The sequence below is a fragment of the Lates calcarifer genome, linkage group LG9 (assembly GCF_001640805.2).
Source record: "Lates calcarifer isolate ASB-BC8 linkage group LG9, TLL_Latcal_v3, whole genome shotgun sequence".
NCBI classification, from domain to species: domain Eukaryota; kingdom Metazoa; phylum Chordata; class Actinopteri; family Centropomidae; genus Lates; species Lates calcarifer.
In genome coordinates, this window is record NC_066841.1 from 7,314,083 (window position 1) to 7,331,336 (window position 17,254).

At 38.4% G+C, this 17,254-nt stretch overlaps 1 protein-coding gene across 9 annotated transcripts in view; it reads right to left on the reverse strand.

The window, feature by feature from the left end:
* ank1b (ankyrin 1, erythrocytic b) overlaps positions 1 to 17,254 on the reverse strand; it is a 63,223-nt gene that overhangs the window by 31,469 nt on the left and 14,500 nt on the right. For all 9 annotated transcript variants that reach the window (XM_051072843.1, XM_018680656.2, XM_018680654.2 and 6 more), the window contains exons 2-4: positions 4,215 to 4,316; positions 833 to 931; positions 284 to 382 (exon numbers count right to left, since the gene is read on the reverse strand). In XM_051072843.1, the coding sequence (XP_050928800.1) occupies positions 284 to 382; positions 833 to 931; positions 4,215 to 4,316 (300 nt within the window). The remainder of the gene's footprint in view (positions 1 to 283; positions 383 to 832; positions 932 to 4,214; positions 4,317 to 17,254) is intronic.

Consider the following 17,254-nt stretch of genomic DNA (forward strand, 5'->3'; position numbering starts at 1 on the left):
CTTATATTACAACATATATACACACATACACACACATCTGAATACATAGATTTGAGACTCTGACCTGACCTTACCCAAGAAAATAAATAATTAACAGGTGTTTATCTTTACAAGGACACACACATATACATACACTTGGCCCTACAGATACTGTATGTAAATATATAGACTTCTCTTTAGCAAGTGCGACACATAGACATGCACAGAAAAGCAAAAACATACACGGTGACTAGGCACACTCGCTCACACACTCCTCTCTTGCTTAAAGCTCGCTGTGACTCACATGTGACTGGGCATTAACATTGGCACCGTAGTTGACAAGCTCCGCCACCACTTTCTCCTGCCCTGCCAGCGCTGCAATATGGAGAGCAGTGTTCCCTTTCTGTAGGTCACACACACACGCACACACACACACAAAACCACACAAGCGGCAAGAGAAGAAAATAGAGAGAATGAGAGGAAAATGATTGCAACCTAATGGCCTAGATCTCTACACCGAGAAGTTGACACTGAAATACATCTTGAGTATTGTATTCAGCTGGGATGTTAAATAAAAATTGTGAGAGATCAAAGGACTGACTCTATCACACAAAACCCCGGATTTTCTTTTCCTTTATGACACTGAAAACCCCATACAGGATAAAGTATGAGACTCATCAGTAATCTTACAAAGCTGTTTAAGTGTTTGTGGTTACAGGTGATAGATACTTGATTAGCTCTATGTATGGATCCCTGCAATGGCTCTATTGCTGTTGTTCAACTGAATTAACCCTGAGCTTAGCTAAAGCCACGAAATGCTACTGTAATGAGCAAGCATAGAGAGAAAAATTACCTTGGTGGTGGCTTCCAGCTCAATGCCTGCATGTAGTAGCTCCAGGACCATTTTGACATGACCTTCTTTAGAGGCCAGGTGTAACCCGTTGAGACCATTCTTAGGGAGAAAACAGAGCGAATGAGAATTAGAAGAAACATACACCATACAATACTCTGAAAAGTTTTGTCAAAACATATTAAAGTATAAATCATTTATAACAAAAAACACTTGAAATGCTAATTAAACATGGGATTATTTTGTCTTAAAGCTTCAGTAATGGTACAGTACTCATGTTAATAATTAGGATTATTATAACCACAGTCTACATTAACTGTGAAGTGATACCACATCTCTCAGGGACCCTTAATGAGTTAATTGTGCCCTTGCGAGTTAGTGAAATAATACATGCACACCCACACCAAGTAATATAATCTACCTTCCTAAACCAATTATTGGAACAGATCTGTGCAAAGACCTCTCAGAAATCTCTATACATCCATGCCAAGACCATCTTTCCACCACCTTTGTCCTTGTCCTCTCCTTGATCATTGCATCTTATCTTGGCCACAAGCATTAACATAGCAGTATCTCATGACCTCTCAAAATTGCTGTGTTATGTGTTTGACTTCTGCTGCTGAACATGCTCAAACTCTCAAGTTCATATTTCATCTGTTTTAAACGCAACTGCATAACTGATGGAAATTTAAGAAGGATGAGGAAAAAGGAAACACACTGTATCCTTCAGTCTCATGCCCCTGTGAGCATTGTAACATATGCCCATTTTCTCCAGCTGTGCAGAACATCACTCATCTAGTTACTGTACCCCTAAAAATAACTGATAATTCCACATCAACAGCAGGAGGACTCGGTTCTGACAACATGAACAATCTGATGAGACTGATGAGTAAGACTTAGGGTGGGGGTGCTGGCAGACAACTGTCTGAGCTGTCTGTTTATCTGTCTGATCGTTTTTCTGTCTCTGGCTGCCTTCACACTGTTTCAGTGAAATCTGACCTTGCTATAACCAATCTGGCCACCAGGAGTCTCCATGATCCACACTGCTCTCAGGGTTCCCATCATACTGCAGTGTCACTCAATTCAAATGGGTAACACAGCCTCTGTGCGAGCATGCGCAGAGCAATGGGGAACACACTCAGTGCCAGTGGAAATTACACACACTGCTAAATGCAGTGCGTGAACATTTACATGTGCACTTGGGACTGAAGCAGATACGTAGTGATTTTCTGTTTTATTTTGAACACAAAAACAACACATTCAGTGCCTGTCAACACTTCTTCCAAAAACACCCATTAAGAAATCCTATGCATGTATGCATGCACAGGCAATAGCACAACAGTGGTAGGTAGCTAGACACTTTAATAAATACAGGTAAAGAGAGGGAGAGAGCAGGAAAAAGAGAGAGTGAGAGAGCACGAGCATGAGCCTGCAGGGTTTCAGCTATAGCAAGGACAGGTTATTACTGCAGAATCACATAAATCACATATAAAAATACCATCTCTGTCCTTGCCTCAGTCCTCAGTAAAAAGCGATCAATATAATGGTAAACAAAAAGAAATAGAGGCAAGAAAGAAAGAAAGATCTGCATAAGGAAATGTAGGGAAATTAGTGAAATTAGAAAATCACATTTAGGGCCTTTAGAAATATAATTGATCACACAGTTGTCAGTATGAAATGCAACTATCGTAGATCATATCAATAGTAATTATTAAGTTGATGACGATCTTGATACACAGATGTTAATGACCCTTGAAAATTGTGCAAAATGCACATTTTCTTAATTCCTGTTATTTCAGTGGTAATCTGTCCTACCTATCTCATCTTCAGTGTGTGTGTGTGTTGCTTGTGTAATGCAACACACAATGAGGGGGCTGGCTGTTCTTTCGTCATTCCCAAACTTCCATCTCACTGGCAGTGTTTTGTCTGTGTATAAATGCAAATGCCCAAACATCACTCCCACTCCACAACCATCAAGAACATACTGACAAGTGAATGAGTCCGCAGTTACCACACACTTTCACATTCACACTTTCACATTCACATCTCATGGTGTTCACTTTGCCTAAATTTGTTGTGCTATGGTCATGATGCAACAAGGTGCAAGAGAGCAGAGACAGTAGGGCTGAAGATTGAAGGGACGATAATCTAATACACTTAATTATTTATGTACACCACTTTACACAAAGATGGAGAATCAGGAGCTCTAGGAGTTGTGAATTTTTAATTTCCTTTTTGGTCTTTTGTTTTACATCCTGTGCTGATACAGCAGAATGACATTCCACTGAGACTACTGTGGCATTACTGTTCGTGCTGCATTGAAATATTCCTCTTAAGACTAAGATCAAACTTTGTACAGTTTGTTCTTTCTCAGTGGAATAAAGTGAAGTTCCAGAGTACCATCCTCCATTCAAACCGTTTCATAATCATAACCTTTTTACCAAGGGAGATTTTTTGTTTCCCACAGTGTGAGTTCCATACTCCCCCAGACGTTTTATCAGTCTCTTCATATTTATTATTTTATTTTCATTTACCATTAAATTCCCCCTTCTGTGCTTGTAAATTCCCTCTGCAGATAGAATGAGACACTCATCCACTGAATGGAAAATTAACCCAATCCAGCAGCACATATTCTATTTCCATCAATGGATTTGTTGAAAACAATGATATTTTAGACTATCTTTTGAAATTTGCTATCAGGATTATATCTAACAGCTTAGCTAAGATTCTAAAACTTTTTGCAGTATATACTGTACATATAACCCAAAGACAGTGCTGCCTTTCTGTGGTGATATTTTTTGTTCAGAACAAAAGAAAGCCAGAAGGCATTAAGTAAAGGTACCAGTAAAACTAGACAAAACTATTTACATTTTTCACCATGGTGCCCCTGAGCATGAATGAATTAATTGCAGGGTGGTTTCAAGGAAAAGAGCATATACAGTGTAATAAATTTCTGCCTTCCTATATAGAAAATATTATCTAGACCAGCACCAGTGGAAATTTCTCCTGAGTAACATTACCAACTCAAGCAATAAAGTTCTCTTGCCTTGGTCTGATCAGGAGCAGGAATGAAGCCTTTAATATTTGACAGTGACAGTAAAGACATGAGAGGAAGAGATACAAATGAAAAACCAAGATATGACCAGTTTAGTTTAATTTCTTCATATTCCAAAGTTAAAGTGATCTTAGAACAGGAACTGTTGTGTAGGTCTATTTTTGTTCAGGGCCATGAATACTAACCCAATGTTGTAATTAATTTTGATATGACCTACAATTCAATTTGTTGTTTTGTTAATTGAAATCTGTGGGTGGCATCTTTTTATTTACCCCCACTGACACTCAAACACAAAAAGACAAACTGGTGAGCTGATTGAAACTATCTTACTTGATTAGCTGTGTTGATGTCGAGTCCATTCTTGATGTGATCCAGAGCCTTGTCCAGGTTCCCTGAACGAGCTGCACGCAGAAAGCTGGTGGCTGCATCTGCCTGCAATGAATAAAGACAATGACTGTTAGAAAGTAAAAGATGGGAGGATGAGAGCATGTATGTAAATACAGACCAACAGAGTTTTTCAGAGTGCATAAAAAGTTGGATACAGTTGCAAATTGCAGTAATACCTTGTCCATCATACAAAAGGTTATGGTCTGAAATATACACAAATACCATAACAAATACTTCATCAACATCAGCTGTACCTCTAACATTATCCACAAGTCCTCCATATTTGAGGATATAGTTGCACTAAAAGCCCCAGTCAGGTTACAGAGCCTAATCCACCATAAAAATCTAGCAATTACTTTAAGGCAAGACACAAGGCTATTTGGAAGAAATACTATACTACATTTATTGGCTCACCTGCCCCTCTGTAAGAAGCTAAAAATGTCAGACTCGTTACAGTCGAGCTTCGCCCACACCGCGAGTTTGGCAGGCTTTCATAGCCGAGCACACTTCGCTATGAGCTCCGCTGTCTGCCTGTCTGATCTCAGAGGAAAGCTCCTGTGGTTTGTGTCTCCGTGTGTGTCAGTGTTTGTACGCCCACCTCTGAATTCATTCATCAACCAACAGTGTAACGCAGCTGACCTGCACAATGAGATGTTTCCAATGCCCTGAAGAAAAAAATACAGCATAATGTACTGTACTCTTGACCCTACCACCACCCCATCACCGGCAATATTACGTATCTGTTTGAGCTGTTATTCTCAAGTGGTTTAATTAGAGCTATACTAAATTGTTGAAAGATACGCCTGCCCTTTTCAAATGACTGAGACATTTTTTCTTTCTTTACATTTTGTATCTGCATCTGCTGATACATCAGGAGCCGCTGCATTTTGTTTGTGTGAATGACACACTGCATTAGATTTTATCTAACAAACAAATAAGATCATTAGCTTTTTCGACAGCTTCCTCCCTATCTACTTACCAGTTCTGTTTTCCCCACTTCTTTATATTTTTGCTGTTTTTCCACATTATCTAATAATATACATTTCCAAACATCTCACCCCTCTCCCACCCCCAAAATGAGCTCCTTTGACATTCTGTAAATAAAATCTCACTTTTTCTAAGTATTAAAAATAAAATGCATCAGTCAATATTATATTGTTAATATGGTCAATTGGCTTACTTACTTAAATTGATTTAATACTTTCCGATGCCACTGTACAGTATATTATAAATATACAGCTTTGGTTGATATCCAATAGCATTCTTACATGAGTTTTTTTCCTCTGTGCCTCTATTTTCTTTCTTCTCTCTGTTCTTGTATCCCAGTGTCTGGATTGCAATATGATCTATTCACTATCTCGTCTCTTTGCTATGAACATGAGAGCGAGACATTACCCAGCATAAGAAAACTGAGGGACAGGATTTCAAACAACTGACAGGAGGCTCTTCAACTTAACAACAACGAGTGTTGGTACTGTATGTTTCTATCACGCTTCATGCAGAGTTCCTATGCATATTCTAAAATGAGAAAACTGGTATATGAAAACATGTAATAAAGTTGTGATTTTTATTCAACAGCTTGAAGCCATTTTTAATTTCACAGTTGACTCCTTTAATATTTTCTCCTCTTCTGCAGTATGGTGTTTTCATAACATGTTACTGATCACAGTCTCCACCTGCATCCGTCCTCCTCTTCCCCACGACAATACACCGCTGCTTCATGAACCAGATTTCTAAGTGCATTTATCATCTAGAATGTGTGTTTTTTAATGAGTGTGGGTCATTTTGTGTGTGCGTGACTGTGTGTGTGCATTATTGTTGCAGAAAATGAAAAATCTTGCACCACCTTCCTTCCACAAACTCGTTCTACACCAGTTTGCTGTCAGGCTGGAATCCATTTTCCTCCACTAGCGTCGCTACCACTCCCTCCCATCCTTCTTTTCATTCTTCCCTCTATCACAGAGATTAGAGCTGGGAATCAGATCCTGGCTGTTCACTTCTACTTTATTCATAATCATCGGGTCAGTTACACCAAATAATCAGATTACTGAAACCCCTCAATATGCATCACTCTGTACTGTACAAATGCTCCCTGCCTCTAACCTGCCTGTAACTAAATCTGATTTTTCTTCTCCCATTGCCTCTCCCAGTCTCTCCATTTCCACTCTTTCTCTGGCTCACTCATTCTACTTTATTTTCTCACTCTTTTTTACGGTTCTTAATTTTCTTTAACTCTAGAAATCAATGCTAAATCAATAAAATACCACAGTAACACAAAATCATTTCAGATGTGATGCCTTGGATGAAACATAAGTGGTCTAAAGTGTATTTGGGGTCCTTAGGTGAAGCATATTGAAACATTTGTGATGTGATCCTTGGGCCAAAAGGACCTACAGTACACATGGACATGAAGAGGATGTCACACTTCATCTCATGTAGTCTACTGCCTCAGGTGACTGCTGTAATTAAAAATGTTATAATGTGTGTAAGACAGAAGAGATTGATTATGAAGCTAATTCACAACCAGTGAGCCAATAAGATTTAGATTTTCCATTTTTGTAGACAGAAGCACAGCTTCACACTTCATATTTTTATTCAAGCTCAAGAACTAGACTGTTTTTTTAAAGGTTAAGAATGTAGGCAAGTGTCAAATTGGGACTCTCCAATATGAAAAATGGTCATGAACACAAAATAACTATGGTCAGTCTGCAATGTGCGACAAAAGTCAAGTCCAACTTTCACACTATTCCAAGAATAAGACATGATCTTACACATGAAGACACTCACATGACTAGAACAGAAACAAAAAGTATATATAAAACAAATATAAAATAGCCTGAGTGGTAAATGTACAGTAACATAAATGACTACTACACTATGAAAGACCATAGCACAATCTTAACTATGGAGCACAGGAGAAAGTAAGTTGAGACGAGACACACAACAGCAGTGGAAAAGCACAAACAAGCAAGACTAGAAACTTGCCAGCTACACAGTAGCTTTCCTGTGCTCAGTGACCACAGGGGCACGAAAAGAAGCAGCACACAACCACTACCACACTGCAAAAAAAAGTCTGTTTAACAAGTGTTTAATTGTATGCTAAGTTTTAAAATCAGACTTTTATCAGAGAACAAAAATCTACCAGTGGAGTTAGTTACTTTATTTTATCCCATTTCAAATTAAATATTGAAAAAGTCCTCTGATTCACTAATGTTGTCTAGAGGGAAATTCAGTCCACATCAGCCAACATCAGTGGAAATATTCATTGGCTGTGTACCTTCAAGACATTTTTTTGCAATGCCTTAAGAAACCCCACTGCGGCTGATGAGGACACACAAACAAAATGTTGAGGAAATAAGCAAAGTGTACACAAGGATGTATACAAGCATCATATTTACTCTGTTATTAAAGAGCCCATATTCCTCAGGCTTCAGCCAAACCTCTCAGAGCCCACAACAGTGACCTGACGGACAAATCAGCGCTGACCCACATGAGCCTAGAAGACAACACAGACCAGCCAAGACAATACCAAGCAGACACAAATGTAGCAGGTGTCACTGATTCAGAAATTACGAGTGTGTAGCTAAACTTTTAAGACATAAACGCATGAAAACACTCTTGACTGTTATATCTTATAAACACACACAGTATCCATGTTGCTAATGATTAATGATTAATGTAGAACGCATATCACATAAGTCAACTGATATAATAGCTTTTACTCTACCATGCCATCAATGATTACTTTTGTCAGTAGACCACATTTCAGTTAAGAACACATTCAAACACTTAAGCAAATGAATTTCATCCATTCAATATACTTTTAATACAAAAATTTAATATAACTTCATATTGGATTCTACTTGTAATAGTTGTACTCACATCTGTAAGCCCACACACTGTCCCATATGACAGTGTGTGTGTGTGTGTTTCTTGTACGTTAAGACTCTGTTGTCCTTGTGGGTTGTGTGTCAGAATGTGCTGTGTTACACAATGCATTTCAGTCCTGTGTGACGGTGTGGCTATCCCACACAAACTGAACTGATCTGATTTAATAATCTGAAACACTGTGAAACACACAGGTCTACTAATATACTTTCTGCTGTGCCAAAAATAGATTGCTTTTCAAACATGTAGACATGACAAAAGCCAGAAGAGGCAGAGGCTTTCAGATATTAATACTGGGACAGACAATGCTGAATCAAAACTGCAGTAGTCGCTGTTAATTTCAGGTTCTGAATCAGTTTTATCTGTGTACTGTTTTTTTTGCACACATCATATTGAAAACAAATGGTCAAGAGCCAGTGATAGAAACAGATCTTATGCAATGAGTAACACTTCAACAGATGAGAACATTTAAAAAACATGGAAGTGAGTCACATAGACTCAGTGTAAGCTGTTACATAAGCTGCTGCTAGTGTAAAATTTACATGTATGTGACTGATTTAATGATGTGAGAGAGTGATTTAAGTGTACAAAGAGATTTATATTTGAATATTTCAGGGCTGATATCACTCTTCTTGGTGCAGGATCCTGCTTCTTGTGCTTTTGTCTTGCCCTGACATACACTATTGTTTTCTGTGATAAGCAGTTATGATTTTGGGAAGGGGGAAATACAGACATTAAATCTCTGAATGTCCCAAACGCTCTCAAGTGCTGGAAGCATTTGATGGTTTTGCGCACCGTGGGTCTTCTCTGACAGAAGTCATTGGCAGAACGTTGGATATGTGTACTTATTGTAGTGACAGCTCCTGTCACTTCTGATTTTGAAATGAGTCCTTGTGTCACTTCAAGTTGAAACTTCTCTTCACAGTTCAACATGCATCTCATCTCCTCTGCACTGTAACTTGCTAGGTGCTGGTAGAAATACCTATGTCTACTACACTATACTAAATGAAATGCAAGATGACCAGCACTATGCATTAAAGAATGATATCCTGCTTCTTGTTCTTAAACAGGATTGACACAGTCTGTTTCATTAGATTATTTTCAGAATATTATGTGTGAACCTGTTTTGCTTCTTTCTTCATCACAAATGTTTAAGATACTTAATATGAAACAATGTGGTCAAGATGCATTGAGGGTTCATTAAATGGAATAGACGAAATAGAAGAGAAAGACAGAACAAAGAAATGAAAAAAGAGAACAGAGATATCTTAATATCTCAATAAACATTTATGTCAGACATCAATCCATCTCTACAGAGAGATGTAGCTATTAGACTAGAAGAGGCTGGAATATCAAGGGGAAACATAAAAACTGTTGATGTTCGTTTTAGGAAGTGCACAAGCTGATGCAGCATATTTTGGGAGTATTATGATGAATACTGGTGGACAGTCACAGATTACAAGTGTGGATGGAAAAATAGTGGCTATTTGTCATCGTGAGTATGAACAAGAAACTCATTCACATAATGCTTAAAACAAATGCATATGAAGACAAATTACCTACAAATACACGAAGGCAAACGGAAACTAAAAATAGCTACATAGAAGCCACAGTATGTTAGTGTTGGCACCAACACGGAGGGAGATGGATCACAGTAATGAACCCTCATGGGTTTAAACAAAGACCCACTTCTACTACAAAAGACAGATTCCCAAGCAGGCTCACACATACATAAGATAGGGACACGAAATATAACAATGCACAGTCTCACGGTGGAGGGTAAAGTTATAGAACACAATGATTTGCAGGCTCTGACAGCAGGAAACAGAGTGTTAGAAGCCTTGCATGGCCTCTGCTGTGAAGACTCTCACAGACATGAGTACAAGTACAAAACAGAAAAGCGAAAACAGATCTGTGTGCATGAACATACACTTGTGAGTTGATTTAGCGTGTCTGTAAGCATACACATATAACACAACATCAAAAAAGCAGCATATCAGATGCCATGTTTTGTCCAAAGTGTCTCTTAGTACCAAGAGTGCTTGTGATTTTATCATCAACCCCAAAACAGTGTTAATGACTTCCTCCACCACAGATACACGGAGAGAGGGACCTCTAAACCTGGCAGCATCAAAGCTGAGACCTGCACTGTGCAACATGAGGACACATTAAAACAAGGCACCTAATTCATCACTTCTAATATTACTGGCACTATTTCTCTCCTTTCCCACTTGGCTCCACAGTTCTACAAACCATTCCCCAATTCCCTCAACTAAGGCCTGTAAGTGTAAAATATTACCTTAGCAGGAAGGACCCACAGTTAATGAACAACACTGATCAGAATTATCACATTAAAACATATGCTATAGATCTGAACACTGTAGCTTCTGTATTTTCTCAACTGCTTTACAATCACAACATATGACCTCTGTCCTCAATTTGGACAAGAACTTCACAAATTATTCTCACTATAGCCATTCAGTAAGAAATAGCTACCTCACTCTCACTTATTATAGTACAATTCAACAACCGATCAGTATAATGTTGAAAATGCCACAGCAGTTTTAAGGTGCATTGTTTCATAAACTTTCATCAGACCCCAATCAGTGGTGTCTAAGGAAAAGATAAATAACATGTGAACAAATAAACACAAATACATATAACTTTTTATACATATAACTTTTATTCAAATCTGATAACTTGTATTTAAGATAATTTTCATTAGCATATCAGCATTTGACTGATGAATTTAGTTACTAACTTATCTTGCTGTGTAATGTTGTATCTGTAACATTGTTGGATCCTTTTATTTGCCAGGCAAATTTGACATTGTGATGGTATTGCTGCTACTATATTTACAGTTTCTATGTCAATCTGAATTATTTCATACCATTTGAAAGATAAGTATTTGTGTATAAATACTTACACTTTAAAGAGATGCAAATTACATGCAAATGATGGTAGTTTCAATTAAAAAACTAAAACTTACTAATGTAATTTTACACTGCCAAAGGAAAATGGTGATCAATTCAAGATCCTGTCTATGCTGGCAAGATGAAGTCATAGCCCTGAAAATGAAACATCAATAAGAGTCCAGCAGGCTCTACAGAGTGGGAGTTGATTCAATATTGATGGATGGATGGCAGGAGTCTGTGAAATACTTAAGTACAGGAAAATGTACATACTGATACAAGAGTCAAATTTAAAGGCTACATTTGATAGTCATTACCCTTTTTGTCAGTGGTTGATTTTTTTTATCTTCTTGTCATAAAAACCAAAACATAAGACTTAATTAAAAATAAACTGCTTGTTGAGACAGACTGTTTGCCTATAACTAACAAATAGTGAGACGTCAGATACATGTAAATTAATCAACTGTGCAGAGCTTCCTAATGAGAGGGGTGCTTAAAGATGTATGTGATGTATTGTGATGTATTAATCTAGTGTAGCCTGCTCCAAATACTCCACCAATACCACACATGTACAGTATAGACTGCACAACCATACAATCAAGTCAACTGAAAACCAATCATAGCCTAAACAACAGTCTGTTAAGAAGAGTCCAAGACTGCAGGTATCACTTAGCAGACTGGTCTAACATTTGCCTGTGCAGCCGGCTCCTTGTCTGCAAAAGGCTGCTCATATGAAGCTTAGGTTGCTCTTTATCTTAAAAATAAAATAAGAGTTGAAGACTGAAGATGATAAAAGATAAAATGATCTGATGAGATGAATATATTTTGCCACACACCAAATTCCTCCCTTGTAAAACAATGATGAGACACATCAAAATGAGGATCTTCCTGTTGTCTTCTCTCTCTCTCTCTCTCTCGCTCTCTCTCTGTGCTAAAACAGAGCATCTGAAATATTTATAGCCTCTGTCAGGCCACTTCTTCTGCAACCCATTACAATCAAAGCATGCTTTTCTTTATTTTTATATATATATATCCTCATGTAAAACTCCATGCTCATCACATACATACAATATGCTGATATCGGGGCTGTTACTATGTAATATGTTGTTTTACATCCTGTTGAGACAGAGGCATTTAAGAACAATACAAGCAACTTACACAAAGATCTATATAAAAACAACACACACAAAACCATATCATGAAAAAGGGTGACAAAAAGGCCCTTACAGAGCTGAAATTGTAATATCTACTGACAACAAACTAATGTTTAGAATGTTAAAAGATGGATATGTGGAAGCTTAAGTAGGGACTGAAACCTTCAACAGTCCTGCATCTTTTTAGTTTTAGTGTGAAGCAGCCTCAAAGAAATACTGTTACATCCTCCACTAAACTACATAATTTATCATTCTTCCATTTAAGTTTCTCAGTCTAAACCCTCTCTTCTTAATTTACTATCTTTTGAGAATAATCCCCAAGATCACAGAAGGACTGTGAACACATACACAGGGAAAGGAAGGCACCTTTCTGTCCTTTTCTGTCTTTTTACTGAACATTGTGGGCTTTGGAACATTTGCCAAGGTAACAGGCATGAACATTTTCCCTCTCAAGTCATCTGCCCATTTCTACCTTTCCATGATTTCTAGTTCCCTTGTTTTCTTTATTTCTATATTTCTGTTTTGAGAATTTCTGCCTACAGCACAGAAAAGAAGGGAGACATGGGAGAGACAGAGAGAAGAGAGAGAGAGAGAGAGAGAGAGTGAGGGACAGAAAAGTGACAGGGTGAAGCAGCCCTGAACTCCTGAATTCATAAGACCTTCTTCATTTGCTCAGCTACACATCATATCTACTCATTTCTTGTCATTACTCCCTCAGCATCTCTCTCACCCTCACCCTCACGTCTCTTTGTGCAACCTCTCTCTCCCTCAGTCTGCATCCTCTCTCCCTCTCTCTCTTTTCATAACCTTTCAATATTTATGAGCACTGCAGAAATGCTACTAGCAAAGCATGTTGGGTAGAGCTGTCCCTCAGAGTCTGCTCCTGACGTCATCACTGTGTGCTGACATTCTGGGCTCCCTGCCCCGTCTCAGGATCTGAACAAAAGTCAAGTTTCCTGCCAGCAGAACTGATATCAGAGAACTGCATTTAATCACACACAGGAAGAATTGTGTCATCTGGGAATTTAGTCATTAACGACAATAAAAACAGGCTTTTGACTGCTCAAAATGTCTCTACTAAAATCTTGTATCTAAATTGTAAAGGGTTTGGGAGATGAGTGTCAAAGTAAGGAAAGACAGCAGATGTTGGTAGATGTTCTGATATGTCATTGTAGGTGTTATTAGTAACTTTAGTGATGGCTCAGTTCAATTAAGAGTCCAAGTGATACAACATGTACAATACCAGACCACTGAACTGGAGGTTATACTTAAAATATAGTCATTATAAATATCATAAATTACACATGTGCTTTTCCTGCTTTGACATGACAAAATATTTGCAATAAAAAAGGTCCTTCACTCTCAGTACAAGAACACTACTTAGTTAAAAAATAGACCATTAAACAAATGGAAAAAAAAAGTTCTAAGTTCTAAAAAGTTCTGCACTATCTAATAAATACAAGCACCACTGCATCCATTTTTGTTGAAGAAGCACATTTATTTGAACCAGAGCATGTAGGATTATTTTTTACCAGGTGCTTGTGCAGTCCTCCCTATAATTTTTCTCCGTAGCGATGTGCTAAGGGGGCTTGGGGCTGATTGGCCAATGCAACATTAACTTTCCTGGGAGCGAAGCTGCCTGTGATTGCCCAATCAACTTTGAGAGGAAGGCGACATTAAACAAGCACCATGTGATTTAGAAGTTGATTTCAGATGGATCTGATCACTTAGGACTTGATGTGACCGACCTTAAACGCACGAGTTTATGTGCCAGAGTATTTCTTGAGTCTGAGCAGTTTCCTGACAATCTGCAGACACTCCACAATGTAACTGGTCATAGCCAAAAGTTTTTTGAACTCTAAGTAAATAAAATATTATGTGTTAATTAGCAAAACAGCTGTTTTCCCCTTGTTTCTGATCTTTATGCTAGCCTATGCTAACTGGCTGCAGGCAATAACCTTAACATAAACAGATAATTATGAGATTGGTATCAATCTTCACATCTAAGTCTCTGCTAGAGAGAGAATAAGTGTATTTCACAAATTGAGTGTTTTTAATCAAATTAAATTAAAAACCATATCAAACCAAACCAAATATACTGAAAATAAACAGTATACTTTAAAAAATATAGTTCAAATGTTCAGTTCAACATGAGGAAAGCTGCATTTTTAATGGATAAAGTCATTTATAAAAGGTGAGGAGAATCTAGTAAGGAAGAAGGGGCGACACAGAGAAGCTGGGAGCCATTATGTCTGAAAGTAATATCTAATGCAAAGCACTCAGCTGCACATGGTCAGTGACTGCACATCTCCCATAAGACCGATATACAGTACAATCATTGTGGTAGGAGGGAGCAGTCAGCAGAGGGAGGAGCCAGGGTGATGGATAGGAGGAAAGAGGAAGACAGGAAGGACATACAGATTAGAGGATGAGGGGCTTGATAGTGTAAAACCAGGCATAAAGGACATGGAAGGGTAATGACAAAAAAATGAGTAAGAGGAAAAAGAGTGTGGAGCTGGGTGGAGAGAGGAGGGGGATGACAGGGAAGGCAGGTATCGAAAGGACTGAACATGTCCACATCATCACTAAAGCTGATTAATGTAAAAATGCTGTTTACACGCTGAAAGGTGTCCACGGAATGGAAAATATAGGCATGTGTATGCGACATTAACCAAACACCTGTATGCCTTTATTCCTTCACATGGCTCTTTTCAAAGAGTTTTCAAAAGATCTGTTTTGGAGGTTATACTGGCTTCAGTGTGATTGTAAGGCCAAAGCAGAGACAAAGCATTAGTGTGGACATGACTTTTACAGTGATGTAGACTAGTAGAGGTCAGGTGCAAGTGAGAAAGACAGAGAGAGGAAGGGTGAAAGTCAGCTGTAAAAGAAGTCACGTGTAGAGGCAACCTATCTGTGTGTGATGGGAGAGATAGGAGTCCTAGAAGAAAGGAATCCTGCAGACAAATTTCCTTTTTACTTCCTTTTACCCCCCCGTGCACACACACACACACACACACACACACACACACACACACACACACACACACACAGGGAGAGGTCGGGGGTCACGGTCAGATACAGAGCAGCACCTCTGGGGGCGGGTGGGGATGCACTGAAACAAGCTCAGTGATTTTTAATAGGTAACCTGTCTTTCTGTCTATCTATATGTTCTATCTTTGCATACAATCTCTGGTCCATCCATTCATCTCTCTATCATTGGTGTGTATCAGGATTGGCTGTTGAGATCTGGATTCAAGACCCAAGCTGTCAGTAATGAAATTCTCACCATAACAGCTTCTTCTCTCTCTCTCTCTCTCTCTCTCTCTCTCCATCGTCATCTCAAAACATTCCTCTATAGAAAGACACAACAAGCGCGCTCATTTACACACAAACATGAACACACACACTGGAATTCACACACAGAATGGGAAACAAAAGCGCCTCTGCGGTGCTGCCCCAGTAGATGACACAGTGCTGTTAACACTTCTCGTTTCAGCGCTGTCAGTTTATCACTGCATCCTCCCCCCATCCATCTGTCATCTGTTCATCTTAAGGTGAGCTCAGGCCAGGACTGAGGTCGCCACAGTTGCCTTTAGGTACTAACAAATTCAGGCATACATTTATTGCAAATAAATGTCTCATTCTTTATGTTATACTGATGGGTTTGCATTTTATTCCAATAAAAAATTGTAAAGCTGCACAACATTTCTTACTGCATTTAGCTTTGCATAAACAGATTGAGGACTAAAAATGTGTGTAGCACAATAACAGAGATATGTATATAGCATTCTAGCATCAAATTTATGAAGCTCACTGAACAAAGAGTTCAGTGTTTAATTTTTGATACAGTATTCATTATTTACGCTCCTGCTTTACAGCATGAATTGGGTGACCGTATTTAAACTTATGTACTGCGTAAAATACAACACAACCCATGTTTGTAGAAGAGGGTTCAAACATACATCTGTTAACGTTACTATGTGAAACTCTTGAGACCTAAAAGAGTACTATGATGCTCTCTGTCTCTTTGCCACATTGCTATAAGGCCCTCAACCTAACACATAAGAAACTATGTTTTCTGCTTTACTATGTATCCGTCCATGTGAGAACAAATGAATGACTGATAAACACACATTAAGTCTGGCAAATAAAAGAGATCTAGCAGTGCTAGAATGCTAAACAAAAATAGAAAATAGGAAACTGGGAGCTTTGAATGTTAAAATAGCTGAACGTTTTGTAAAAAAAAAAAGAAAAAAGAAAAATACAAATTAGTCTTCTCCCTTTTGAGCCTATATGCTAATCAATCCTGATAATGAAACTTTATAACAGAAAATGCGTGGCATCATGCTAGTGGAGAACCAATGAGTTATTTGTCATATACTACAATATAATTTGGTGTAGAAAACAAACAACCCAGAGAAATGAAAAGAAAATCTAACTGTGTAGGGGATTTAATGAAATAAATATCTATTTTTTATTTCTTCAATCTGAAGTATATAGACAAACAAAGCATTAATATGAAAAACAAAACCACAACTGGATTAGTTACCGTGTAATTAAGTAGAGTAAACTGACCACAGAACTCAAGATGGAAGTCACTATAAGGTCACTGCAGTATGACTCAGTAGTTGATGGCACAGTTGGATGTTAGATGTCAGAGTATCTGTGATCGTTGCCTGGGAAGGAGAGATAGATGGGCTGAGAGGGGTAGTGGGGGGCAGAGGCTGCTGCCCTATCGTGACGTTGACTGACTGACTTCCAAATCACCCGTGTCATGAATCAGAACTGTAGAGGACTCCGGAGCTGACATGTACTAACTCACACAAGCGCGCTGACAGGCACAAGACAAATAACACACAAGCGCACAGTCTTAACGTGTTTGTGGACGCATGTGCATCCTAAAAAAACAAAAAAGCCAAAAAAGCCAAAAAAACAAAACAAACAAAAAAAACAAAACAGATGTACAGATGTACAATCACACATTTTAATGCACACACACCTGTGCACTCATTTCATGTGCAGACATGTT